Genomic DNA, 26,736 nt, shown 5'->3' with positions numbered 1-26,736 from the left:
TCAAGGACTAAGGCCTCAGACCCATGAGAAGTCGGCAAAGCTTTCCCCTCTACCTGAGTCAGGTCCAGAGTGACAGCACAATCTTTCTCTGCTCTAAATGCAAAGGTAGACAGTGTGCAAGTATGAGTGTTTATGAATGGCTGACCAATGTGTGCAAAACTAGTAACTGCACCACCTCATAACTAGATGAACAAATTCCCCCTCCTGTGCTGCACATAATCATCGCACTGAGGTTCTGGGTCGTTGTACCATAGGTGTCACTCCATTGGAGCAAGCATGGACCCATCTGCTCCAACTCTCCTGTGAAGCTATTTGTCAAATATTTAAGTTTATTGTCTTTTCTTCATTCCTCCCCACTCATAATTAGGTAAAGAGGTCAAGGTGCCAAGCTATACAGGACACCATCTTAAATGGTATTTATTTTACACCAATCAGAATGCAAATTTAGTAATGAACTCTGTGCCCCTTACTGTATGTGAAGTAATTGAAGACTGGTCCAAAAAATCCATCCTGAGAAGCTTGATCTTTCAGAGGCAACAGCAAAGGCTCCAATTCTTCAAGAGTATACAGTCCAGGAACCTCGCCTATAGAAGAATATTACATTTCCTTCTTATTTTGACTAGCATATACCAATTCAAAACAAATTTTATACATAAAAAATGATTTTCAAGCTTTATGTTAAATTTTTCTGTTGTCATTACCAGGAGTATTAACAATAACTTACATAATTCCTATGTTCTTGGTTTTATAAAGCTTGAGACTTTGATGCTTTAGTCATAACCATGTGTCAGTTCTTAATGACCTTAGAACAACTATGTCCAAGGTTGTCATCGATAATGCAGGTAAACTTTACACTAGGTAATCCTAATTGGGCAATTCTCACCATAGTGCTATATCTGCTTCACAGAAACCATTCACTTGCCTGAAGACAAAAGGCTATTGATCATCTCCAAGAATGTGGGATGTACAAACTGGTAATCCTCAAGAAGTAAGACTACCTGCTGTGCTTCAATTCCTGCCAGATGCAACACCTGCAAAGCCAAGGGAAGATGAGTCCTGTCAGTGGCTTTTGGAACAATTAAAGGTTACTATCCTCGGCTGGCATGGCAACCCAGTCTTGACCACAGTCTGAAGAGTGAAACAGTGTGAGGCTGGCCAGTGGCATATAACAAGTTGTCGAGCAGAGGGGTTCTATACATAAGGAAGCAACTGGAATGTATGTATCTATATACACATCTGTTGCTTTGCTGTTACTGATGGTTTCTGAGACACAGCATCTTGCTATGTGATTGGGCTAGCCTTGAACCTGCCAGCACCCTGCTATTTTCCTCCCATGTGACCACATGCAGCTTACTTAGGGCCTATTTACTGACTTGTTTAGAAGAGAATGAAAATCATATTTTTACCTGTACAATTTGGAAGGTAAAGTCATCAATAACTAGCACTTGAAAAAAAATTTACTTTAAAAATAAGTTTCTGAAGCAAAAACTAAATCATTTTCATTAATATATTCTTCCCACACAATTATGTAGTCCTATTTATCATCCAATTGGACATTCCATACTCTCAGTTGCCCACAACCTTGATATCCTAACGGGAATCTTCCAGATACAGATAAAAACTTAGCAAAATTAGAAGGAAGACTGTGTTACATTCGGAAGACTTAAATGCTTGAATCACTAGCCAAGGGACACTGCCCACAGCTCACATGCTTGAGATCGTTTCTGAACTGCTTCGGCTCGTAGCCCCTGGAGATCTTCGGGGAGAAGAGCACAGCCCCATGCATGTGACTGACTAAAGACGTGACCGTCCGCCGCCCCACGCCGCTTCGTCCTGCCAACAGAAGGGAGCCTCCAGGAAAACTCAGCACTCTGTCTATCCTCGACATGTATTCCAGAACTTCTTGGAAGAGTAAAATATCTAAATTCTGGTTATCTCGTCCATAATGAATAAGACCCTTTGAAAAATAAAAACAAAATTTATACTTAATATAATCTCGTTATATAACAAAAATGTTATTTTTCTGAGGCTGGAAAGATAGCTTAATTGCTGGACCAAAGTTTTGTTTCTAGAACCCGCATGTCTGTAAGTCCAGTTCCAGAGGCTCTCATTCATTCTCCCAGTCCTCCCAGCTCCTACATGCACACTGTGAAATACTCTCACACAGTACACACAGACATAAATAATAAGCATATACATCTTTTTAAAAATTATAGTTTTATATTTTTGACAGTTTCAAAAAAAGGTAAGGTGACTATATATTATCTGACACCTAAAATTTTACTATTCAATAATATAGACTTGTGGGTATATGAAAAGTTCATATCAAACAACTTCACAGCTATACAAAGTTCAATTGTGCTAGACAGCAGTACATCTTAACTGGGGTTTGTTTCCCAGCATGCATATAGGGTAGCTCACAAGTGCCCATAACTCCAGCATTAGTAAATTTGGCACATTCTTCTGGTCTCCAAGAATACCCATAGGCATATATTATTCACAATAAAATAGAATACATATACCACATGGCTTCTTCTTCATCCTTTTAACTCTATTAAAAGCAAGTGGGGAGGGGCAGCAAGGGAGAATAAAGAAGAGACAGGAAGGAGGAGGAAGAGCAAAAAGAGAAACCAGGAAGAGGAAACAGCAAAGGAGTTGGAGATTCAGCCTCTCCAGACCACACCTTAGGGACCTGACTCTGGCCATGCCACCCTGGAGCCTGCCTATTTCCTCTTTCACCAGCTGAGTCTGACAATGAGGTACAACTCTCACCATCCAGGAGTGCTTTCCCATCACTGTTCTCATTGCTATTCCAGTAGCAATACTGTCATTAAACATGTGTCTCACTAATTTTACATGCATCTGAGCATCCCATCATGTGTGCCAGAATGAACTAAATTCCAAAGAGCAAGAAAAGTTCTGTCCATTGTGTGATCTTTCATTCTATGTAGTTAAATGTTTCTAACAAACAATTTAAGTTACTGTTCTAGCTACACCGTACTCCATCACTCCCATTATACCTTCTTAATGACATCCTTCAGGTCTGCAGAGGTCAGTTTGCCAAGTGGCTTCCCATGTGGAGGTAACGGCTGTCCTGGAACTGTCTTTGCTCCTGAGATATGTTGGGCTCCCCATGTAACATAGAAACTATCTGCAATAAAGATGTTGATACATATCACTAGTGATGAGAGAATCAGTCACCATGTTACTAAATTCTTTTTACCCAGTCCAAATAAAATTGTCTCCAGAAACAAAATGGTGGCTTATACTAATTAAATTATATTAATATACTAACATATAGAGACTAGTAATATTATACTAGGTAAATTATACTAATACACTAATATATAACTATAAATATTATACTAATTAAATTAATAATTACTTGGAGGGGCAATCATTAAAGATGAAAACTATCACAAGTTATAAATCCAAAATCAGCCTGAGAACTAGCTGGGCTAAATACTTTCATTATATTCAGTACCAAATTTTTAAACATTTTAAATATAGTCATGATTTGAAATTTTCATCCATTTATCATGTTTGTTCATATTGTTCCTCCACAACCTTCCTCCAACTCCCCTAACCCATTTTCTTCCAACATCATGTCCTCTTTTGTTGTTTTTATTACCGGTAACTCAGAGACCAATTAGTGCTGCCCAATGAGCATGGATATGGAGCTCTGCACTAGAGCATGGGTAACCTATCAGCGGACAACATCAACTCCACCAGAGTGGGGCCACAGGAGTCCTCTACTTGTGCTGGAATTATCAGACGCAGCCCAGCACTTTCCCCTCTTCAAGTGAAGGGCTTCCTTCTAACTCCCCGTTATATAAGACGAACTCCCCTAGTCTTCTAATTATTAATTAAGTTATCTCATTTGCTTTCCCATAAGCATGAGAATAACTGCTGTCAACTTGGCACTCTCTAGAACCACTGGAGACACAGCGCTGGAATGTGTGATGTGGGGCTGCTGGATCAGATGAAAGGAGGTGGGAAAGCCCTCCTCCCTCCCTCCCTCCCTTCCTCCCTCCCTGCCTCCTTCCCTCCCTCCCTGTGTGCAGCACCATTGTCTCACCTAAGATCTTGGATGATATTAAAGGAGGAGTGAGCAAGCAGGACAGCCGCGCCACAGTTCTCCTATCCTGACTATGGCTGCCAGGTGACCAGCGGCCACCAAGCCTCCCTGCCATGATGGTCTGACTCCTGAGATGATGAGCCAAATAAGCCCTTGCACATTGCTACTGGAAAGTACTTTGCCACACTGTCTCAAAAGGAAACTGGACTATTCCCTTTCTTCCTGTTCACGAGCTTAGTTCTCCCGGTCCTAACATCAGTTACCTGCCCTGCTGGGGCCTACGCCACCAGGTTCCTCTTGCCTTCATTACTGTCAGTACGTGAAGCCCACTACAATCAGCGACACTATGTGCAGAGCCACATCTATGCACAGGTCATCCAGCTGGGCTTCCTGCATCCCTCAGGAGGGTTTTCCTCTATCCACAGGCTCCTCCTCAAACAGCCACAAACCACAACTATCATTATTTCTCAAGAGTCCCAACTATTATCTTTTTTGTGATTTAAATTATTTACTATTTATATACACCCAAAGTATCTCAGGAATTTATATATAAGGCAAATTTCCCAAGCTTGAGGTTAGTCCTATACTGACAACTGTTTAACAGACATGCAGTTCATTCATTGGATGTCTTAGTCACTGTTCTATTGCTGTGAAGAAACACTATAACCAACTATTTTATATGTGTGTGTATGCGCGTATTAACATGCATTAATACATATAATAAATAATCTTTCCTTGGCAATTACGTGTTCAATTTATTTTTGGTTGTTAGGGGCTGGAGAGATGGCTCAGTGGTTAAGAGCACTGACTGCTCTTCGAAAGGTCCTGAGTTTAAATCCAAGCAACCACATGGTGGCTCACAACCATCTGTAATGGGATCCAATGCCCTCTGCTGATGTGTCTGAAGACAGCTACAGTCTACTTACATATAATATTTTTGGTTGTTATCTTATAAGATAGGGTCACATTCAGTTGCCTAGGATGGCCTTGAATGTGCTATGTAGCTCAGACTATCCTTGAATTTGAAACTTTCCTGCTTCTGCCTCTGAAGTATATGGGACTACGGGCCTGTACTGCCAGATTCCCCTTGACAAAGTAGGTTCTAAAGAATGAATATATTGAGAGAAGTGTGGAAGAATATTCCAGATAAGAACAATGAATATGTAAAAAATACATAATATGTATGATACATATACATGTATACAATTGCATATACCTATATCTACACACACAATACACACACACACACACATGATGGAGGTTGGCTTGCAGGTCCAGAGGTTTAGCCCATTACCATCCTGGCTGAGAGCCTGGCAGCATCCGGTCTTGGCACGGGCTTATGAAACCTCAAAGCCCAACCCTCAGCAACACACTTCCTCCAAAAAGGACCTCCCAATCCTTCTAATCCTGTTAAAGAGTTCACACGTATGAGTCTACGGGGCCATTCTTTTACCTCTGGATGTGCATCTACAGAGCATCTGTGCCTAAGTCTTCTACTTTTCTCTTTAAACGTGGTGATGGTGTGAGCCAAAATGACTCCCACCACTAAAGATGGCAAGTTCGATGCAGCTTTCAGAAGACACCCAAAAACTTCAAATAGTCTAACATTATAATCAACATTTTAAAATAATTGAAATTATTAAAACAGTGTGCTATAATGATTATTACAATGACTTGCTATTACTGAAGAAATATATACAAAACTAAAATCTGAGTGCACAACATTATTCCTTTACCATAGTTTCATACTGCCTAACGTAAAGTGCACAAGTCCTACTAAGTACTCTCTCCACCCTAGTTCCATCAGGCCTAAAACAGCCAGCATGCATTACACACCATGTTTCTCAGTTTCTGACTCTTCACATATTCATCGCTCTTATCCAGACTATCCTAACACATGTTTCCACTCAACAACTTCATGTTTTAAAGCCTCCTTTGGCAAGTGACGCCTGGCAGGTCAAGTCTACACTACCAGGTACTTGGGAGGCCAAAGCAGGAGAATTTCAGCCTGAGCTATACAGCAAAACCAGGGTCAACCTGGGCAACTAAATTTGATCCTATCTCATAAAAAAAAATAACTTGAACATATATTCGCCAATGAAAAGTTTAATTTAGACATAAATCTAAAATAATTAACCCCACTTCTATGTTTGGTACTTGTGAAAAATATCAAAGGCTGATATTTTTCTTGACATACTATGTTTGAATCAGAAGATTAATGACAACAACACACTTTCAATCAATATATGTACTAGCTGGTTTTGTGTGTCCACTTGACACAGGCTGGAGTTATCACAGAGAAAGGAGCTTCAGTTGGGGAAGTGCCTCCATGAGATCCAGCTGTGGGGCATTTTCTCAATTAGTAATCAAGTAGGGAGGCCCCCTGTGGGTGGTACCATCTCTGGGCTGGTAGTCTTGGGTTCTATAAGAGAGCAGGCTGAGCAAGCCAGGGGAAGCAAGCCAGGAAGAAACATCCCTCCATGGCCTCTGCATCAGCTCCTGCTTCCTGACCTGCTTGAGTTCCAGTCCTGACTTCTTCTGGTGACCAACAGCAATGTGGTGGTGTAAGCTGAATAAACCCTTTCCTCCCCAACTTGCTCCTTGGTCATGATGTTGGGCAGGAATAGAAACCCTGACTAAGACAATATACAAACTCAGTGTAAGGTCTATCATAATATTATTACACTGTACATAGTGATGGCTATCCCGTGAGAAATAAGGCTGCCCAATTTCAGGACTTAATATGCATTGAATACATAAATCCAGACAGTGTGCTTAAGAGAAAGATGGGTCATATACACAATTTTGGAACAGGTAAGATAAACCAAAGTAGACAAATAGTAATATTAGTTTTTGTTTTCTGGGACTTTGTCAAATTTTGACAAATGTGCCAAAGCTACATATTAGAGAAAAAAATTTCATCTTTTCAAAAGCAGTGATGAGAAAGCTCACTATCCACATATAAGCAAATTAAAATATACATCCAAATATAAACAAATTAAATTAGATCCATTTTTCACAAAGGTGAATTCAAAATGGATTATTAGAGACCTTAAGTCCTAAAGTCCTATAACCATGAAAACAGTAGAGCCAACCACAAGAGAAACTCTGGGAGAGCTAAGACTAGGCAAAGCCTTCCCGGACAGGGCTCAACAAGCCCCGAACCGAGAGCACCTTTGGAAGCATAAAAGCATCTACACAGCACAGTGGAAAGAAGAGATGCCCTACAGGATGGATAAAACATTTGCCAGCTACACATCTGACAAAGGATTACTACCTAAAGCAACATCTAAAAAAAACTATAGCACAAATACACAGATAAATTGGACAGTTCTCAAACTGTATGCAACTAGCCACTAAATGTGCAACATAAAATTCAATACCTTAGCCATCAGGGAAAGGTAACCTATAACTGCATGGAGAGACTATCTCACCTCAGTCAGGATAGCGACAATTAAGAAACAAACAATAAATGTCAGCAAAGAGGCTAGGAAAGAGGAACCCTTGTACCCTGCTGAAGGAATCTAAACTAATCTAAATTAATCTAATCTAAATCAGTGTGGAGCATCCTAAAAAACTATGAATACGACTGCTGCATGTCCCAGCTGTACCACACTTCCTTATATGTGGCTCACAGACTTTACATCACAAAGACACCAGTACACATCAGATAAGACATAGAATCAGCCTAGTTGAGCACACACACACACACACACACACACACATATCATAAATAGACAGACAGACAGACAGACAGACAGACGAAGATAGAAAGGAGACTATGTGGGGGGAAGCTGACTGAAATGTAGGAAGGAGGAACAAGTGAGGCAGACAAGACAGACAGGAGCCAAGCACATGATCTAAAATGTGTGAAGATGTCAATAATAAAACCTATTACTTCATTCTGTATACTAGCTTTCAAAACACTACAGTTACTAAAGTTATAAAAAATTAATATATATTTTCATGCAACTTCCTACCACATGAATTATTCTCTATCTATTCCACAAAAGGACCAGTATTTTGTGTGCCACAACAGCTAGCTACATTATTAGTGAGAATTCTATAGGAAAAACAACATTGCACTGCAATGTGGAACTTCAAGAATGCACCACAACAAGTTTGAATACCTTTATGAAGAAAGTAACTACTTATTAAATTTTGTTTGGATTGTAATTGTAGAATTCTAGCAAAAATGGCTGGGCATCTTCCCTTCGGGAAAAATTAAAATTGAAATCACCCAAGGTTCTATTTGTTCATACATGAAATCATGCATCTGGCAGAAACAAAATTTCAAAGCACCATGACAAGTGCACACCGACATGAGAAGTGCACACCAACATGACAAGTGCACACCGACATGAGAAGTGCACACCGACATGAGAAGTGCACGCCGACATGACAAGTGCACACCGACATGAGAAGTGCACACCGACATAAGCTCTCCATCACCTGCCATGTTGTCCAAGACGTCTGAGCCCCAGTCTCCTTGGAGGACGGACGTTAAAATGTTATCAAACAAATGCAGCTCTTTCACACCAACAATTTTGTCCCGAAACAAGCGCCGTGCTTCGTAGGCTACAATCTCTAGCACATAATCTAATGGATGGTTAGAGGATCCTAAGGAAGGCAAAGTTTTCTTTAAGTGTAGTGATACTTAAAATATTTTCAAGTAGACTGTTTATCATAATGTTATGAAATAAATATATGGTGAGAATCTACATACCATAATTTTGGCAGCAGGTAAATAGAAAAAATGGAAAAAAGTTAAAATTCATTTCTATAATAAGCTGGAATATTTAAAACAGTATTTATAGTTGCTCAATAAAATTATCATTTCCAAGCTGCTTAATTAATAAAAATGGTTTGGCTATAAAAGGAAATGATTTTATCTTTTTGAAGATCAAATTTGTACAGTGATAAACAGGTTGCAAAAAGAATACAGTAAATTTCTATCCTTTTAATAGTAATAAACATAATGAAGTTATTTAACTTAATGTAATGATAGTTGTCATTTGAAATATTATAATTACTACTAAAATATTTACGTTCCTATTATGAGTAAGAGTTATAGGATAATTACACACAGAGAGATCTGAAACTCACCTCCTTCTAAATCATATCGGAACAAGCCAAGAACCCACTGAGTAAGAATGCAGGGTGTGAAGAAGTAGTGGCTGTAATCATCCACTGTGAATTTGGCCCGCACCTGAAAAGAACACAGTACAAGCAGCCTGCTCTCAGGGCTGTGTCATTCTCCACATTTCCTGTCAACTTAGACGCTCAGGAAGGCCAATTTCTGTGACCATGCCCAGCAGTTGGAAGGATTACTCCAAGATCAGCTCATAGGCTTCAACAGACGGCCAAAGGTTGGGGTGGCACAGGGGTACAACTACAGAAACTTTAAATAAACTGATGAACATTATAAAGTAACAGCTGAAATCCTAAAGAACCCATAAAACTCGATGAAAGCACTCCAAACGCACAAGTGTTCTGGTAGTGAGAGCCAGAACAACGGCACCGAGCTTAAAGGCTGGCCCCAGTCCGCAGCCTCAGCCATTCCCCTCACTGCCATCTTGACTGTTAGCAAGGGTATGCATTTTAAACTGACCTTGTCCTTTCTAACTTATCCTTCCAACTTCTACCCTGCCTTGTAAGAGCATCTTCCACAAACACTACACACACTATTCCTTTTATCTAACAAAATTTCATCATCAAATACATTGTGGTTTTCTATTGATTTTTTTCCCTAATTCAGATCAAATTTTACTTTACTTCCTCATTAACCACCACACGCACTAAGTTATTCAGTCTGTCTAGCAGCATGTAACCTGAATATGTCGTTACTGTGTTGTCTATCACACTATATTATGACAAGAAGGAAAAGTCACGACATCAGCACAAGGACAGGATGAAGCCAATAGACCTGAAAATTACAATATAAACATCTATGTACCTGTTCATACAACTGCACCATAGAGCCTGCTAAGAGATAAATTTTTGACGAAGAACCCCAAATAGAATGATTCTTCAGATTTTTGTGCAGAACTGCTTCCAAATATGCTCCATAGATTGTCTGTAACTGTTCTCTTTCTGGGTAACTAAATATGAAAGACAAGAAATAAGAAAGCTGAAATAAGTCAATAGCCTAAATTACTATTTTTACGTTAAGATATAACTGTGTACACTTTCAAACTACACTTCTCTAAGACCCAGATCAAACAATTATAGACAGGAATGGTGATCATCATGTTAAGCAAACCACTGTGTTCATACAAGTAGAGAATGGAGTGGTTCTTATGAGGAACTGGACTCAGTAAGGAGGGAAGAAGGTCATGGAAAGGCTGAGATGAGACAAGGCTGCATCTGGACAGGAGCAAGCAAGAAGGCCTGGTAAAAAGTCAGAGGCCGCGCCTGTATGCTATGCATTGCAGCAACTGTATGCTATGCATTGCAGCAACTGTATGCTATGCAGTGCAGCAACTGTATGCTATGCATTGCAGCAACTGTATGCTATGCATTGCAGCAACTGTATGCTATGCATTGCAGCAACTGTATGCTATGCATTGCAGCAACTGTATGCTATGCATTGCAGCAACTGTATGCTATGCAGTGCAGCAACTGTATGCTATGTACTGCACAAAGTTAAAGGAGGAGATTGTGTAGGGTGTGAACACAGACAGAAATAAAATGCTTAACTATGAGGGGGCCCAGAATTAACCTCCAATACTATAAAAAGAAGGAACTTTAAATGTTTTCATCATAGTGATAAATAAGTCTGTTTAAATTGACTTAAACGTTATGCATTAGATAACGTCAGAACATTATATCACCAGGCACAGTGTATTTATGTTATGCATTAACTAAAAAGTAAATATAGACTTAAGGCTCCACGTTGGCTCCTGCTGCTGACATTTAGGGGTACAGACATACAGAGGTTTATTTATCTCCTTGTATAAAAGACTAACACACTCTAAACCAGTGTCGAAGTTTGGGAAAAACATAACAGCTTAACCATTTTACTTTCTAACTTTGATATATTCTTGGTAGGTATCCTGAATAAAATACAAACAAACAGAAAACTGTATTACTAAGATACATACTCTACAGCACAAAGACGGACAATAGACGTAAACCTGGTGGTCAGCTTATGTCTCCCCAGCCTTCCTCCAGCTGACATGGAAGCGACAATCTGAATATTCTCCAGACCAACCCACTCCAAATTTTCGTCATAAAATCCTTGATATGTTAATACCTATATGAAAACAAATGTTCATCAATTGTTTTTACTTTAGATTTCTCTAATCATACTAAAACCATGCACTGGTTGTTTGCCTCCTTGGTGTGACAAAGCACCTGACAGACCCACCCAGGCAAGGTCTGGGGCAGTTCAAAGGGACAATCCTCCCAGCATGCCACAGGGCAGCAGAGAGAAGAAACTGCTGGAGCACTGTCCCCAGTCAGAATAGGGTGAGCAGGTTCCTGCTCCATTTAGCTTAGTCAGGGCTCCAGCAAGATGAGGGGTGCTGTCCACAGTTGGGGTGCATCTTCACACTTTAATTACCTGACTCTAGAAAATCTTCGTGCATGCACACATACACACACCAAGACGTATGGTGATGACAAATCTTGTCAATTTGACCACCAAGATTAGTCATAACATGCAGTATTATCCAAATTTTAATATTTACAATTATAATAATTACACATATTATTCATATGTGTTAACCACCTTTTACCTAAATCAGTAATAAATACATTTAAAATTTTTATGTCCTGAAAAGTCATATTGTTCTACCCAGCATCTAGTTAATGTTATCTGATTCCTCCATTTTCAAAATGTTTTCATTTCATTACATAGTAAAATCCAAATAGTATTATAAATCTATTAGCAATTACTTAAAAAGAAAAAAAACAGGAGTCAGGAATTAATAAGGAAAACATTTCAGGCTCTTCCATAACTATATTATCATATTCTACAGTTCCATAGACCAAATAAACATAGTGAACTCTAAAAATCTGGTACCTTTACTATGATAATCCATAGAGGAATAAATCTTTTATACTGAGTAAGAACATGTGATACACAGTGAAAGAGGAAAGGGGGTTGGGCCCCAGGCTGTCAGAGAGAGAGTGTCTGCAGTCAGGAGCAAGCACGGACAACCATGAAGACCCCTCCCTTACACCAGATGCCAACGTCCGCACTGTCCCTACTAGCAAGGAGGGTAAGTAAAGATTTCCAACTGGAGAATGGCTGCCCTAGAACAAGACGTAATTGTTTCAAGAATTTAAATTCTGATGGTATGTGCTAGATACAACTGGTCCAGCAGGAAGAAAACAGATTTTGTACCTGTAAGAAATGATGCTGGTTCCAATTATAGGTAAAGGTGTCACCTGCTCAAACGTACCTGCTGGAGGAAAGCCACCAAAGTGCTGGTTCCCCACTTATCAAGCTTGGGCAGGTTGATGTCTTTCAGATACAAAACGAGTCTCTCACAGTCTTTTGGCCTGTATACTCGGCCAGTGTTGGTACTGATGACCATGCAAGTCTGGCTCAGTTTCTGCAGAAGGTGCCGAGAGGTGGTCTGAGCGCTGCAGTGGATCGTGGCGATCTCTGTGGAGCGGAGCTGAGAGAAGGCATACCTGAGCAGCATCCTGCAAGAGACAGGTAACACTGGCTGAAGTCACACTGGGAAGGTGTGTCCGACAAGACACTCCCTACACTCAATATGGAACTGATACCTTTTTTACAATTTACTTCAGATTATGTTGAGAAGGAAAATAATGAATACAGGTATAGTTTCCATAGTCAAAGTAACTTCCAAAGTTTTGAACTGGGAAAAAAAGCATTCTTGGAGTTCTTGCAGCTCTCATAAGTTCAGTTTTACAAAGCATATAAAATATGTTAGTTTTGTTCCCCCATAGTTTATGAAAAGATTTTAAATTCTCTAAGAGTTTAGTTTTTTTAACATGATTGTCTAGAATTTTTTCATATTATTACTCTGCCAACATACATGTAAAACTAATAATTCTGGTTTACTCCTAAAACATAAGTGATATATGCACTAAATATGGGTGGCCTCCATTTAGCTAGACACTGTTTTTAATAAGAGAGCTGTGTTCAACTGTTAGACAATGGTTAATTCACACAGTAACCTGTAAGGAAATATAAGGGGTTCAGTTTTTGTTGTGACTATATGCATTTTCTAAGACCACACAACCTGGCAGAGAAAATAACAGTCTTCTCTGTAGTCATTTTTCTTAAACATGAGTGAAAGTGGAAAGTGTTCTTCATAAAAATATAAGTACTTTTAACCAAGGGAAGCCTAATCCTTGGGAAGAAAAGAAATAAATTCTGAAGGCATTTCCTTACCCTTTGCCACATCCTTCTGGCCCCACCAGAATAAATGGTTGTTTGGTATCTGAACTTAGCCATGGTTTGAAATAATCTAAACCTCGCTGCATATCAGGAGTCTGAATGACAGGAAGGGTGTGGCCATTGCTGAAGTCATCCGCTGTCAGGCTCTCTGGCTTCTTCAGCACATAGGATGCTAACTGCCCTCGGTCACAATCATAGTAGGTGTCCATTGGCCTGTGAGAGTCTGGGGGGGTCTCCCGTGCCCAGTTAAAGACCTTGAGAGGAAAATGTTGTAAAGGTGTTTTTACATATTCATCAAAGTAAGTATCTACACAGCAAATTACTTTTTTAAAAATTGTTTATATACACTTCATTTCTACGCAAACTTTAAAATTAAAATAGCATTTTACCTCAATACGATCATAAGTACAATAAAATATATAAGAAAACACCAACTTAGTAGATATTTATAGATCAAATTACAAAATTATAAAATATATGCAAGTTTTAATAGTATTCTCTCAAATTGCAGACTTCAAGAAAGTCAAAGCCCGTTATTTCCAGAACTGATTTGAGTTACGCCCACAGCAGTCTATGAGCGATTGTGCTCCTCCACACTGAGGTTGTTGTTTGTATGTGGCCATGCTTCAGAGCGGTGTACAGTCCGGTGCTGAGCCGTGACTGTGAGAGACAAGAGGACGTGCAGTCGTGGGAGGCACACAGGTCCGAGAAAGCAGGAATGATGGCCTACTCCCTAGCAAATGGCGCAGTGTTCTGGTCTTAGCTAAGCAGTGCTGCAGGGGCCTGAGAGGAGGTTAAGAGCAACGGCTGCTCTCCCAGAGAATCCAGGTTCAATTCTCAGCACCCACATGAAGACTCACAATTATCTGAAACTCTAGTTGTAGATAATACAACATTACACTCTGGCCTACAAATACCCAGGCACACGTATGGTACATGGACATACAAGCAAGAAAACATCCACACATAGAAAAAGAAAAGAAAAGCCTCGTACAATACAGAAATTGGCTTTCTGACCCAGTGGTTCAAATACAATCTGACATTATTAAAGAAATAAATAGAAATACCCTAGTATAACATTATTCTAAAGAATAATTTAAAAACTGTATTTTTATGAAATTAAAGCTAAAAGAAATAATGGAATACATTCATATGGCTAAATAGGTTCAAACCTCACTTTTATGTTCCAACCTTAGCTTATTATAAAATACCATAAAAATTTACTATCAGAAGTTCTAAGTTTGATATACAGAAACATACTTACAGACCTATACTGATACAGACGTCCTGTTAAGTCTACCATAAGTTCATAACTTACAGTTGTATACCTTACATGACTGTGTGTTGAGAGTTAAGAGTCAAGGAAAGCTCAGGGTGGTGGCAGAAGGGAGCCTAACAACAGTCCCTTACCTCCTTGGTAAACTCCAGACGTGATTTCATATTCAGATTTCCACCCAGTCCTCGTATAAGATTAATAATAAACTGGTCGTGATATTTGCATCCGTGGAGGTGGGACAACCCATTCATCACAGTCCCGACCAAGCTTGTCTCCACCACATAGTCGTTCTGTAGGTTAAAATTCATGGAACCAAGGTAGGAGAGACAGGCATTAACCAGCAGAGGCCAAACCATACAAATTGACACAGAACATTGCCAATAAACCTTTACATCCATCCCTCATTTATTTAGGAATTATGGATGTTCTTCAGTTTACATATATACTTTGAAAAGACAAAAATAATCTTTATAAGTAATTATGCATTTTTGAACTATAAATGCTAGAATTCTCAAATAGATAGATGATATACTTCCTCAACCTAAAGAAGATACAAACATATTTTAAAAGCTTCAGTCCAGAGCTAAGGTGGTTTGCATTTGAAATGCCCACCACAGTTTCATGGTTTGTGGCCTGTCTTCATCATGTGACACTGTCATGAAGGTACAATCTTTAACAGGCGAGATCCAGTGGTAGAAGCTGGTCACTAGCGGTGAGCCCTATTCATGCTTACAGGCAGCCCTGCATCAGGCCTGTTTGTCTACGTCCTTGCCAACATGAGGCACAGTGATGCAAGGAGTCCCAGCCACACACCACCACTGCCATGAGCTCCACCAGAAGAAAGGTTCTGAAACCATGAGCCCAATCTCTTCCCCACCTTATGAGTGACACACAAGTAACTACTACACTACAGCGGACAAGCCTGACCTCTCTCCTCTTCGCCCTTCTCCATCTACTCTAGGATTTAATCCGCTTGCCCTTTCATAGTGAAGTCTCATAACTAAATACACTCTAGCTAGTGTCGCACCCTTATTTCAATACTCACACACACATCTGCATCAGGAACGGTAGCAGACCTCAGGCACTAGCACTGCTAGAATGAGGTAATGACCTGCTGAAAAGATGCCAGACACAGAGAGCAGGCATCGCACCACCAGGACCATCTCACTTTATTCTCTTAACAAACTTGCTCTGGAATTCACCAGGGGGCATGGCAGGCTTGTTCCCTGCCCTCAAAGAATTCCCAGGTGAACATGAGTATACTAATCCGGTTGTCGAGGGTTAGGGTAGAAGCAAGCAGGAGAAACACCTTCGTTAGACTGGAGAAAATCCGCCTTCTTGAAGGACTGGGAAAACTAGTTAGTCTGCAATATTATAAAACTTTTCTTAATTTCTCCAGGTTTCATAGTTCACACGAGTAGCCATTTGAAATCAAAGGAATAGCTGCTATTTAATTCTTATCTTTGCAGTTTTCATAAAATTAATAACATGAAAGAAAATCCACATCATTTTTTAAAAATCATGTATGCATGGAAACAGACTATAATCTTCCATCCCTGCTAAGCATCTACTCATGCCTCGTGGTAAATGACTCCGAGACAGCAGAATTCCTGCCAATGCTGGTGATGGTCCTGATGTGTCTATGTGGCCCCCGGATGGTCATTGGGGCTCCTGCTTAGACTTCACATATTTAGATGTCTATTTTTATTGCTTAAGCAAATGTTTCAAATATTAATTTAAGTAACTTACTATCCCTTTTGAATTCTAGTAATAGCTTAATAATGTATTTAACATGATATACATGTAAATAATTATTAATAGCAAGCTGAGACAAAACGATTTTTCCACTGAGAAAAAAAGACATTCTGGTATCCAAGTAAGTTAGGTGAGATTCTATACACAAAACTAAGACTAATAAAAGTAATATAAGTGGGCAGGAAAGGGACAGCAATGACAAAGTCTACTCTATGACCAGGTCCCAGCAGAGCTCTACCACAAGGCAGCATAAACAGAAGCAACCCTGATTATACATCCTACTTCACTGATCATAAAATATGGTCAACTCACCTGCTTTAAAACCCACTGTAATGCTTTTGAAAAATAATCTCCAATCCAGGTTTCAAGATTACTTCTGTATTCAAGAGGCTGATTCCTCAACCAGGATTTTATGAGGGAGTTAAGATCTGTCTCTTCATCACTACAGGAGATTAACACAAACATGCAAGCTACTTAGGAAGGAGCCTATGCCAACTTAAGTCGTGCAGCCTCATTCCATCAAGTATGTCAGCTGTAAGCACAAAAGGTAGCTTCTGTGACACCCATGTGTGTGTTTTACAAACAGGCAGCAAGCAAGACCCTACTTAAAAGTTTTCACAGGGCCTCTCCAGAGGCATGCTCAGCAAACATCAGGAGAAATAAAGGAAATGCAAACGGCCCAAGCTAGAATAAACAGCATCCTAAAAGTTAATAGCTTTAATTACATGAAATCATACATATTCATTAGGCCTCATACAACCAATACCTGTGCCACCAACAATTTACCATCCTCTATAGTAACATGTTACTGTTTCTGCAAAATATTTACTTATGAAGTATGTACCTTTTTATCCTTAATAAATACCAGTTCCACTCCCTCTGTGAACTCTTTCTACTATGTCTAAATCACTGTAAAATACATGATAAACATTGAACAGAAAATTTTATATTTACCTGTAAAGTCACCTTTTACTATAATATTCTCACAAGATTATAATACTAAATAAATGATAATACAATGAAACTATATACCTGAAATAAAATTTTAATAATTAATACCAATTGAAGTTCATGATTAGTTTAATAAAATGCTCCTGGTAATACCTTCAGTGAAACAAGTGAATAAATAATTTCAAGACATACTCTAAACCCCAGTGGTAACAGCAGAGCATCAGCCACAACATAACACAGCCTCAAACTATCCTGCAATACAGGGCTGATGAACAATAAATTCTAAAAATTTGTGCCAAACTATTGCTCATTTGGGAACATAAATCTGATCTAAATGTCCATGCTCAGGTATGTGAATCAGTATGTGACACCTAAAACTAGTTAGTACTTGTAACTGTGGATGTGACATTTAAAACTAACTAGGACACAACACTGAGTATGTGAAAACTAAAACTAGTTAGTACTCATTTTTTGCTGTTTAAGTCTTTTCTCAATTCACTGGAAAAGTAAAAAATTACTTAGGAAAGAGGTTGCCAAGGTATAAGATGCCAAGTTTAGGCTATGGGCCCTGATCCTGAATTAGTCGTAATGTTTTATTAATTTAGAACTCTAACTAAGCCATGTTACTGGGGTTTAACCTCTGTAACTAATCCATGCTATGGGGTTTAACCTCTGTAACTAATCCATGCTATGGGGTTTAACCTCTGTAACTAAGCCATGCTACTGGGGTTTAAACACTTTGCACAAGTGTTTATTTAGTATAGTTACATCTCTGAACTCAAAGTATTTCAAATTTTTAAAGGAAATTAAGTAGTCGCTATTTCTCTTAAAGAAAATAATACTAAAGGGGCTGAAAACATCCAATGGAAAAAAGATAGCCTTTTGAACAAATGGTGCTGGTTCAACTGGAGGTCAGCATGCAGAAGAATGCGAATTGATCCATCCTTGTCTCCTTGTACTAAGCTCAAATCCAAATGGATCAAGGACCTCCATATAAAGCCAGACACTCTGAAGCTAATAGAAAAGAAACTGGGGAAGACCCTTCAGAACATCGGTACAGAGGGAAAGTTCCTGAACAGAACACCAATAGCTTATGCTCTAAGATCAAGAATTGACAAATGGGACCTCATAAAATTACAAAGTTTCTGTAAAGCAAAGGACACCATCAAAAGGGCAAATCGGCAACTAACAAATTGGGAAAAGATCTTCACCAACCCTACATCAGATAGAGGGCTAATATCCAATATATACAAAGAACTCAAGAAGTTAGACCCCAGAAAACCAAATAACCCTATTAAAAAAATGGGGTACAGAGTTAAAGAATTCTCACCTGAAGAACTTCAGATGGCGGAGAAACATCTTAAAAAATGCTCAACTTCATTAGTCATCAGGGAAATGCAAATCAAAACAAATCTGAGATTTCACCTTACACCAGTCAGAATGGCTAAGATTAAAAACTCAGGAGACTATCGCTTCTCGGCCTTTTGGCTAAGATCAAGTGTAAAAACTCAGGAGACAGCAGGTGTTGGCGAGGATGTGGAGAAAGAGGAACACTCCTCCACTGCTGGTGGGGTTACAAATTGGTACAACCACTCTGGAAATCAGTCTGGTGGTTCCTCAGAAAACTGAGCACGTCACTTCCAAAAGATCCTGCTATACCACTCCTGGGCATATACCCAGAGGATTCCCCAGCATGTAATAAGGATACATGCTCCACTATGTTCATAGCAGCTCTATTTATAATTGCCAGATGCTGGAAAGAACCCAGGTATCCCTCAACAGAAGAGTGGATGCAAAAAAATGTGGTATATATACACAATGGAGTACTATTCAGCCATTAGAAACAATGAATTCATGAAATTCTTAGGCAATGGATGGAGCTAGAGAACATCATACTAAGTGAGGTAACCCAGACTCAAAAGATCAATCATGATATGCACTCACTAATAAGTGGATATTAGCCTAGAGAACTGGAATACCCAAAACATAATCCACACATCAAATGAGGTACAAGAAGAATGGAGGAGTGGCCCCTGGTTCTGGAAAGACTCAGTGTAGCAGTATAAGGCAAAACCAAAATAGGGAAGTGGGAAGGGGTGGTTGGGAGAACAGGGGGAGGGAAGGGGGCTTATGTGACTTTTGGGGAGTGGGGGACCAGAAAAGGGGAAATCATCTGAAATGTAAATAAAAAATATATCAAATAAAATAAAAAGAATTTTGAGATATGGCCAAATTGCTAAAATAATTCATATACAATAAAAACAAACTCTGAATCAATTAAAATTCAACCAAAAAAAACTAATCATAGATAGAATCAGAATGAATATATAACTCATATAAACTCATTTTTTTTTTTTTTGGCCTTTTAAAGACAAGGTTTCTCTTTGTAGTCCTGGGTATTATGGAACTTGCTCTAAGCACCAGGAACTTGGTCTTGAACTCACAGAGTTCAAGTAGATACCAGCCTCTGCCTTCAAAGTGCTAGAATAAATGATGTGGACCACTACCATCAAGCCATTTACTCTATTCTTAATTAAATTAGCTATGATACTAAAATGATAGAGAATATTCTGATAGTATAGAAATGATCTGTGGCTTACCTAAGAAATATCATTCCCATTCTAGATATTGTAGCAGGGGAAGCGCAACTTAAATCATGAGTCTCAAATACAAAGTTAACATTTGGACCAAACTGAATCCTTTCTCCGCTAGGCATGGTGAGCAGACGATTATCATCCAGAACAGAGTTCAGAGACTCTATCCATTCAGGGTCAATGTCACCATCACAGATTATCCATGAGCTCACATCTAGTTCCAAGACACAAGAAAAAGGATTTTAAAAATTACACACAACACACACACACAGGTTGGAGGAAAAGATACTGTTAAAAAGTAAAGTAACTTTCTTTCCTTAGAACTAATTTCCATCTTAATCTAAAGAGCAGAGTTGTGAAGGGTGTTACAGGAAACAGTGCTACACACGTGCCAGACTAGCTGTGCGCAATCCTGCTTCTCCTGTCCAATGATAAGCTACAACCAACACATTATTATTATAATTATCTCTAACCATGCAGATTGGACTCAAAATGTCCTTAAAAGGTGTTGTATAAGAGGAATGTTTTTGTTTCAATGATATACCTAAAATAATCTCCTGGTCTAAGTGTTTGGCATGTCATAAGAATATGTGAGTATATGTTATATAACATCTCTTTTAGAAACTCTGGGGAACCTAATTGTCATCAGGAAGAAGAGCCTGAGGGCGGCCACTGACTTTAGTGTTGTAAGGGTGCCCTGCAATGGAAGAGCAGTAACCAGGCTGGGCACAGTCAGCATGGGCAGCCTTTCCGAGAGCAAAGACTTTTCATCTGCCCTTCCTCAAATGAGAGTCATTCAAATTGTACTAAAACACAAAACTCAAAGTGAGAAGTGCCACCAACAGTCTGGGAAAGGGTAGTATGTGGTCATTATTTAATGTAGTATTAAAAGAACAATGAAGAGACTCATTGAAAAACCCTCAGATCACATCAATTTCTAAAGTGCCTTTCTTGAAAAGCTACTCACAAAACTAAGAGTAGACTACTAAGTCATCTGCTGAGACTGTGGTCAAAAATTCTCTGTAAAAACAAGTCAAGGATGGTGGCATGATCCTTTAATGGCAGCACTCACTCGAGAGGCAGAGGCAGGCAGATCTCATTTAGTTCAAGGCCAGACTTGTCTACACAGCAACTTCTATGCCAAAGCTAGTGAGATCCTGTCTCAAAAATACAAAATAAAAACAAAAAAACAAAACAACACTAGTAAATTTAGAAAACTGAGACCAAGAAATAAATTGTTTTACCATTTCAATTTTCAAAATAACTTGTTCAAATATATCAGTTACATTAAAAAGGCATATGTAAACCAATTAACCCAAGATTTTATATGCTTTCAGTAAATTAGTTATGAATTATATTTTAATCAAGTTACACTGATTTTTTAATTTTATAAAATTTGTTGAGTGATGAATAAAATGACAGCATAAAACTGTCTCAACAAAACAACAACAAAAATAGCAACATCTACTAAAATACCAAAAAACACATTATAAAGTGTTTTGAGTCACACACATGCTTCAGTGCAAACATTATAAACAGGCTCTATTATTCTCTAAGATGAATAAGTTAGATATTGACCAACCTTGAGGTTCACGCACAACTTGGCGAGCACTATTTGTCAAAACTCCATCTGACCACTCTCTTGTATCCATGTCAATATGTCCTAATAGCTGATGTCTGGGCATAGCTTTGGGATTCATAGTGTATTGTTTTACTACTTTGCCAATTTTACAAAGAGCAGCCCTTAACATTCTCCAAAGGGTGGACTTTCCAGCACCACTTGGACCAACAATAACAACGCCCGTTCTCTGGCGCAACTGTTCATATAATTCTAGAGCCTTCTTCATCTAGGAGAAAAGAAATATGTTTATATGTGATTCACCAGTCTTGCCATTCTGCAAACACCTTTCTTCTGCAAATATAAATTTCCTCACTGCAAAATAAAACCCCAAATAGACAAGTAGATAAATAAATGAGAACACATTTACAATGTGATCTTTAAGGTCAGCATTTGTCTTTTAAAGAGGTTACTTTACATAAAGTAGAAAACATAGATCCTTTATTTTGCTTAGTCCTTAATACATTCAAACACATGATTTTACTCAGTTACTAATTTATATTCTACTGCTCAATACAAGTTAAAGGGAAATGTTACTTTTAAATAATCATCTGTGCCATATAAAGAAACACTGTTATAAGAATTCCTGCTAACAAATTATCAAGGAGCAACTACATTGCATGTAATCAGTAAGTGAAAGTCTATATGACCCATCTATCACACAAAAGAAGCTATGGACAGGCACCAGGAATAAATGTTGAGCCAAAGCATGCATACATGCTGACTTTTGTGACGATGACTGTCTGGTAGAGCTGATACTAATCAAGGACATGAGTGACAGTAAACATACATGAACGGCAGAAGTGAGGACAGCACAGCAAGCACCCTTGTCAGAACCTGAACACCCAAGAAGCGTCCTAGATTAAGAGTAAAGTTGAGCCTGGTGGTGGTGGCGCACGCCTTTAATCCCAGCACTTGGGAGGCAGAGTCAGGCGGATTTCTGAGTTGAGGCCAGCCTGGTCTACAGAGTGAGCTCCAGGACAGCCAGGGCTACACAGAGAAACCCTGTCTCAAAAAAACAAAACAAAACAAAACAAAACAAAAAACCAAACAAACAACAAGAGTGAAGTTGACAGATGAACAATGACTTAAAAGATGACTGACGATGACCGTTCATAAGGATTGACTAGGGAAAGGCATTAATCTACTCCAAAATATCCCTGACAGTTACCTGATTGGGTATGACTTCATAATTGGCCTCCTCAAAGACTTGCTTTAATGCAGAACTTAGTTCATTGTATTCTACTTCTTTAAAGTCAATGCCAGGAAAGACATCTTTAATCAGTGCATCAAACCGCGTGCAATCAGCGAATGTGAATTTTGACATTGTATTAAGTCTCAATGCTTGCACCACAATGTGATTTTCATTAACTATAGAAAAAGTTTCATTTTAAAATCATTTTTATCAACTGAGTAACAAAACATTTTATGTAAGCTATAGCCTTGCTATTCACTCCTAATTATTAAACAGCATGCTAGATACACTTATAACAGTAAGTCATAACTGCTATACTTCCTTTTGCCTGTTTTCATTGCTGAGAAATAAACTCTTTCCATGGGATTTCTCATTTTCACACTAAAAATCATCATTTCCATTGGTTTCATTTCCATTTGTACAATACTTTTACCTTTTATGTCATATAATCCTCTTCTTATTTCAGTTTTACATACATATTAAGTCTTTAAGACATGACACAGCAGTAAATGTTACAATTAGGAATCAAGTAAGCCTACTCTAGATTTAAGTATTTCCAAATTCCAATGTTATTAAAAAGAATTTCCTACCATAAATAACACTCTAAGCAGTTCTCACCGTTTGCAGCCCTTAGGGATCACCAAAGACCATCAGAAAACACACACATTCACGCTACTTTTCAATACAGTAGCAAAATCACAGCTATGAAGTAGCAACCAAAACAATTTTATAGCTGGGGCACCACAGCATGAGGAACTGTATTACAGCGATGCAGTGTTAAGCAGAGTGAGAACCACGGCTTTAAATGGTAATCGCTGGTTCATCTTCATCTAAAGAGCTCAAAAGCCCATTCTTAGACTAAGGGCAAATGCTCATATCATTACCAGATTCTTATTAAGTGGATTCCAAACTAAGCAATCAGAATAAACAAAGCAAATACCTTATATTTGTTGTATTTCCTGGCATTTCCCCAAAATTCCTGAATTATAAGTAGATATAAATAAGTATGATAATTCCCAAGTTGATTTTGAGTACTAAATTCATAGCCATCTTTATTTACTAAGCATCAATTTTGAATATTTATTCAAAACCATCCAAAATAGCAAAGTTCCTCAGGCTTGTCCACGTGCCCAGCCAGCAGCAGGCTTGCTGAATGCTCTCGTTGAAGATGTGACTATTCAGCACTTAGAGCCCAGCAGGGAATCTCCTGTCACCCTTTCCTGCACTTGGATCTTTAGACTTCTGACTCAAGTTGTCCTTCTAGCACCTTCTGTGGAACTGGATCAGAACAGAAATTGCTTCAATTTTTTTTTTATTGTGAGTTTGTCTTTCTTCTCCTTAGATTGTAATTGATAGTTTTGTTATTTAATTTTTAATAGCAACTTGATGAAGAGGAAAATTCAGCATTACTGAAAGGACACAATGGTCATTTTTTTCTATAAGATGGGACAAAAGCTTTCTATGAGCCAAGAATGGTCTGAGTACATGCTGATGTTGCTAGTCAAAGTTATGCACAAATGAGGAAAGGGAAAATCTCTATAAAGTGAGCAAGAACATAAGCAGTTATTGCCTAGGCTGAGAGGCAGGGCTTCCTCTTAGCTGCTTCACTCTGAAGGTGAGACAGAGTCAGTGACATGTTTATAGCCAAAACCTAGGAATCAGGGAAGATCAGTGTTACAGAAGGAAGATTAGCCAGCACCAGCTTCACCAAGGAAAGAAAGCAACATCCCAGGTGACGTTCTGTCACACACCTAGCAGTAGAACATGGTAAACAGAGCATCTGCCTCTGCCTCCTCTCCACTAAAATCTTAATCTAATCACAGTATAATGCCTCCACCTATTGGAAGGAAAATACAGTGATGTGACTCCAACATCTCTGTTAACAAAGTCTCATGTGCCACTCAACACCTGTAATCAGAAATGATGAGAGTAGATTCCTACAATGTGTGGGTGTAGAATCTCATCACGTTTAGCAGGTTGGACTAGAACCTATTCTTCCTGTTTCAGTCTCCTCAATTCTGGATTAAATGTATACATCACAGCATGTGATTCTAATGAACATTCATTTTAAAAGCAAGTGGAGTTGACTATTCTTTTAAACATCACTACTATTTCACATGCAATATAACCCTGATTTTTCTGTCAGGTTAAAAGTAGAAAAAAATCAGAATAATATGTAAACTTTCATTAAAAAGAAAACTCAGCAAAATCAAAATGCAATACAAGCATACCACACTCAAATGTTAAAAATAGACTAACTCTGCAAGGTTTACAGAAATTGTCTACATTCTATCTATACCCATTCAGTAATACAAACTCTTCAAAATAAAAACATATTTCTTAAACTAGATATTTTAATTAGAATAATCAACCACACCATCTTGTTTTGTGCTATTTTTCTTCAACTGTCTCAGAAGATTCCCACTTCCTCTCAGAACTGTCTTCAAAGCTCTCAATCCCCAATCATAATGCTGCTGAGGTGTCAAAAGTTCCCTGAAGTAAAAACAAAGAAAAGGTTAATTTTGTAAGAAATTACTTTTGGCATCGTATCCAAAGAAATATAGAGGACATTGAAATTAATACTAGAATTTCATTAACTTACACAAGAAAACCAATCATACAAATAATCACTCAAGAAAGCAACTGAAGTAAGCATCACAATAAACAAAATAAACTCATCATAAACAGATCATTATCTTAATGAATCCATTGAATGACAAGTAGCTATTATAACAAGCAGTTATTCATAAGCTCTTTGCTAGCACAGCTTACTCTCCCACTGTGACACTATCGCAGCTCTCTAATATCTAGTAAATAATATGAATGAGAATTGCAGGTTGTCTAGGATGCTAAAAATTAACTACTACTGCTAGAACTAAAACATGAGACCACCCCTCTACAGAGCTGTAGCTTCTGAGTGGTCAGCTGGGGAACTGGTAAAATAACCACTTAGTCACAACAGTCCAATACAAATGTTGTGAAGAAAAATATTATCAAGTTAATAACAACTAAGAAAAAGAATAGCTGAAGGCAGATGTTTTTATTATTTGAAATATATACCATATTCATACTATAATAAAAAGGCCAACAAGCTCATTGCATAAACTAGAAAATATGAAAAAATGAGCATACACTGAAAACATAAAATGTGAACATTAAAATGGAAGACCTACCTAGATAGGTTGAAAATGGCAACCAACTTTCTGCCTAATTCTTTAGCATCTTTGAAGCCCTCTGAATACAGAATCACTTCTGCTATGAGATCATTGTCTGGACGTGACATCGCCACTGGCCTGAAAAGTTGTTTAAGGTTATCTGGAAGTTTCTGTCTTCCTCCATAACCTTTTCCAGCAGGATTCATGGTGATAAAAATTCCAGAATTGGCATTTATTTCTACCTGAAATATTAATTTAGAAGATAGGCATCAAAGACTTTAAAATGAGAAATTCTATTGTAATACAGTTTTTACAGATAATTCCAACATCTTAGCAAAAGTGCTCTCCATATACTAAGTACATCCTTATGTAATAAATAATGTACAGCTCAGTAACCCCCTGCATTACGGTGAATTTTTCTTAAGTTTTCAAGTTTAAGAATAGATAACTCACTTTGTGTCGTATAGTGATTAAAATTATAACCTCTGAAAAACAAACAATTCACATCAAGGACTCCTACACTTTTTGCTGTCAAGTATTGGTTTATTCATCCACAAAGCAGAACAGCAGCATTTGCTTCCCAAGACAGGACTGAGTATTCAACCAGACAATAAAGCTCTACATGTGCCATGACAGTTCACAAACCTGAAAGCCACTTCACAGATAAAGCAGCTAGGCACATAGGTCACAGACCAGAGGCAACAGTGACCAGAGACGTATCTGCACTGGAGGCAG

General features: G+C 38.4%; 1 protein-coding gene across 1 annotated transcript in view; it reads right to left on the bottom strand.

Moving 5' to 3' along the window:
* Dync2h1 (dynein cytoplasmic 2 heavy chain 1) overlaps window positions 1-26,736 on the bottom strand; it is a 252,371-nt gene that overhangs the window by 155,592 nt on the left and 70,043 nt on the right. Inside the window, exons 35-51 of the mRNA XM_052189168.1 lie at window positions 26,020-26,243; window positions 25,224-25,339; window positions 22,823-23,022; window positions 21,616-21,880; window positions 20,040-20,247; window positions 16,801-16,930; window positions 14,868-15,023; window positions 13,452-13,711; window positions 12,487-12,733; window positions 11,182-11,333; window positions 10,035-10,179; window positions 9,185-9,287; window positions 8,531-8,698; window positions 3,021-3,151; window positions 1,709-1,957; window positions 923-1,031; window positions 471-584 (exon numbers count right to left, since the gene is read on the bottom strand). Coding sequence (XP_052045128.1) covers window positions 471-584; window positions 923-1,031; window positions 1,709-1,957; window positions 3,021-3,151; window positions 8,531-8,698; window positions 9,185-9,287; window positions 10,035-10,179; window positions 11,182-11,333; window positions 12,487-12,733; window positions 13,452-13,711; window positions 14,868-15,023; window positions 16,801-16,930; window positions 20,040-20,247; window positions 21,616-21,880; window positions 22,823-23,022; window positions 25,224-25,339; window positions 26,020-26,243 — 2,977 coding nt within the window. The remainder of the gene's footprint in view (window positions 1-470; window positions 585-922; window positions 1,032-1,708; window positions 1,958-3,020; window positions 3,152-8,530; window positions 8,699-9,184; window positions 9,288-10,034; window positions 10,180-11,181; window positions 11,334-12,486; window positions 12,734-13,451; window positions 13,712-14,867; window positions 15,024-16,800; window positions 16,931-20,039; window positions 20,248-21,615; window positions 21,881-22,822; window positions 23,023-25,223; window positions 25,340-26,019; window positions 26,244-26,736) is intronic.

Source organism: Apodemus sylvaticus, chromosome 7 (genome assembly GCF_947179515.1).
Source record: "Apodemus sylvaticus chromosome 7, mApoSyl1.1, whole genome shotgun sequence".
Taxonomy (NCBI): Eukaryota; Metazoa; Chordata; class Mammalia; order Rodentia; family Muridae; genus Apodemus; species Apodemus sylvaticus.
Note: the sequence above shows the minus strand (reverse complement) of the source record. Positions and strands in the feature narration are given on the sequence as shown.